The 1726-nt window shown below is 61.1% G+C and overlaps 1 protein-coding gene across 1 annotated transcript; it reads right to left on the reverse strand.

Moving 5' to 3' along the window:
- Window positions 1-306: 306 nt before the first annotated feature.
- On the reverse strand, window positions 307-1532 carry EMIHUDRAFT_256163 (hypothetical protein; the record flags this gene model as incomplete). The annotated part of the gene is made up of 4 exons (XM_005768885.1): window positions 307-361; window positions 764-859; window positions 1008-1036; window positions 1233-1532. The coding sequence occupies 4 exons, from the start codon at window positions 1530-1532 to the stop codon at window positions 307-309; spliced, it is 480 nt and encodes a 159-aa protein (XP_005768942.1).
- Between the last annotated feature and the right edge of the window lie 194 nt (window positions 1533-1726).

Raw genomic sequence — 1726 nt, forward strand, 5'->3', positions numbered from 1 at the left:
TCCAAATCCCCCTACTGGCCGGCTAGCGCGTGAGATGTGGCTACATCTCCCGGCGAGATGTCGGCGAGTTCTCGTGAGAGCGAGTCGCTGGCACGGCCTAGGACGACTGCGAGAGCGTGCAGTTCATCAGCGGCGCCGTGCTCGAGGCGGCGCGGAACGCGACTCCGACCGCAGACGGGCAGCAGGGGCAGGGGCAGGGGCAGCAGCTGCTCCTGTCGATGGGGATCAACGATTGCGAGGCGAAACGCTCGCGTGCCCCCGAGATGGCGTGTGACCTGATCGCGAGATGCGTACCACGATTTCGATTTAGGCGAAGCTGGCGCGCATTCCGATGGCGCGGGTGTGGGAGATGCTGAGGCCGCTGCCGGGCGAGAAGGACGCGTGCCAGGTGGGTGGAGGAGGGCTGGAGGAAGGGTAGGTAGGTAGGAAGATAAGCTTCTCCACGGAAGGGTGGAGGGTCGGCCCACAGGTCGGTACGTTGCTTGTTCGATACACATATATGTAGAGGTAAGGTAAGGTAAGGTAAACTTCTCCACACACACGAGGTGGTGGGGCAAGGGGGGGCAACCCTCGCGTCTCCACGTCTGACGACAGGAGCCCCACGGCATTCAAAGTGCAAGGCCCAGTGCGCGTGGGTGAGCGGTGTGTGTGTGTGTGTGTGTGTGTGTGTGTGTGTGTGTGTGTGTGTGTGTGTGTGTGTGTGTGTGTGTGTGTGTGTGTGTGTGTGTGTGTGTGTGTGTGTGTGTGTGTGTGTGTGTCTCACGTCACTGCATCCTCCGCCGGTTCCTCCCGTCGCCTCTTCTTTGTTCGAATGTTTTTCAATCCATCCTTCACGAAGCCCTCCCATGTAGCTAGCGTTCTTGGCGAATGTCTCGAAATGGCCAGCAGGCGCTGTCTGCTCGCGGTCTGTGCGGGCCGCTCGTCCTCCTCGCCCTTCTTTCGTCCTCCCGTCCCTCCCCTCCACCATGGCCTCGTCGACCGGAGTTGGATGGTACCACGCGTCTCACTGAGACGCGGGGTACTGGCCATGGCCGGGCTACGGAGCGTGAGGTGGCGAGCGGAGCGAGCGACAAAACAACGAGAAAAACACGGATCTGAGGATTGTCACAAAACCTCAGATCTTGCGCCACCCAGGGCTGGACCTAGTCCGCCTGCCCCTCCTCCTCATGCATGTAGATGCATGCCCTGTTCGTCACGTGTCGTGCTAGGTCCATCTCGTACGCGCTCGTTACCCTGCTCCGCAGGTGTGCCTTTGCCGCCGCGTCCGCCATGGAATTGGGCGCGTTGCCCGCATGCCCCTCCGTGAAGATGAAAATCACGTACCCTCCGTGGCGCTGTATAATGTCGATTTGTGCTTGCACCGCCGCATTGAGTGCGCTCCTATTTGTCTCGCCGCGTGTCCGCCCCCGATACGCCCGTTCGATCTCCTTGAGCGCCGTCTCGCTGTCCGACATTACTAGGCATCGGTGAGGCTGGAGGGTCGTTTCTGTTTCGTCCGCCTTCGTGCGCAGGAAGCTGTAAATGGCGTACATCTCGGCGTCGACAATCTCCCACGATCCCGGCAGGGCGCCTCCCCATATTCCCCGTCCTATTCGCTCGTGAATCTGTGCCCTGGTCTCTTGTGTGTCGTCATCTCCCTCTTTCGGCTGCACGCCCTCCCATCCCCCGAACGATGCTAGCCTTCCGTCTCGAGTCTCCTTCAGCGAGCTGCGAGGCGTCCGTCGCG

The sequence above is a fragment of the Emiliania huxleyi genome (genome assembly GCF_000372725.1).
Source record: "Emiliania huxleyi CCMP1516 unplaced genomic scaffold EMIHUscaffold_4430, whole genome shotgun sequence".
NCBI classification, from domain to species: domain Eukaryota; phylum Haptophyta; order Isochrysidales; family Noelaerhabdaceae; genus Emiliania; species Emiliania huxleyi.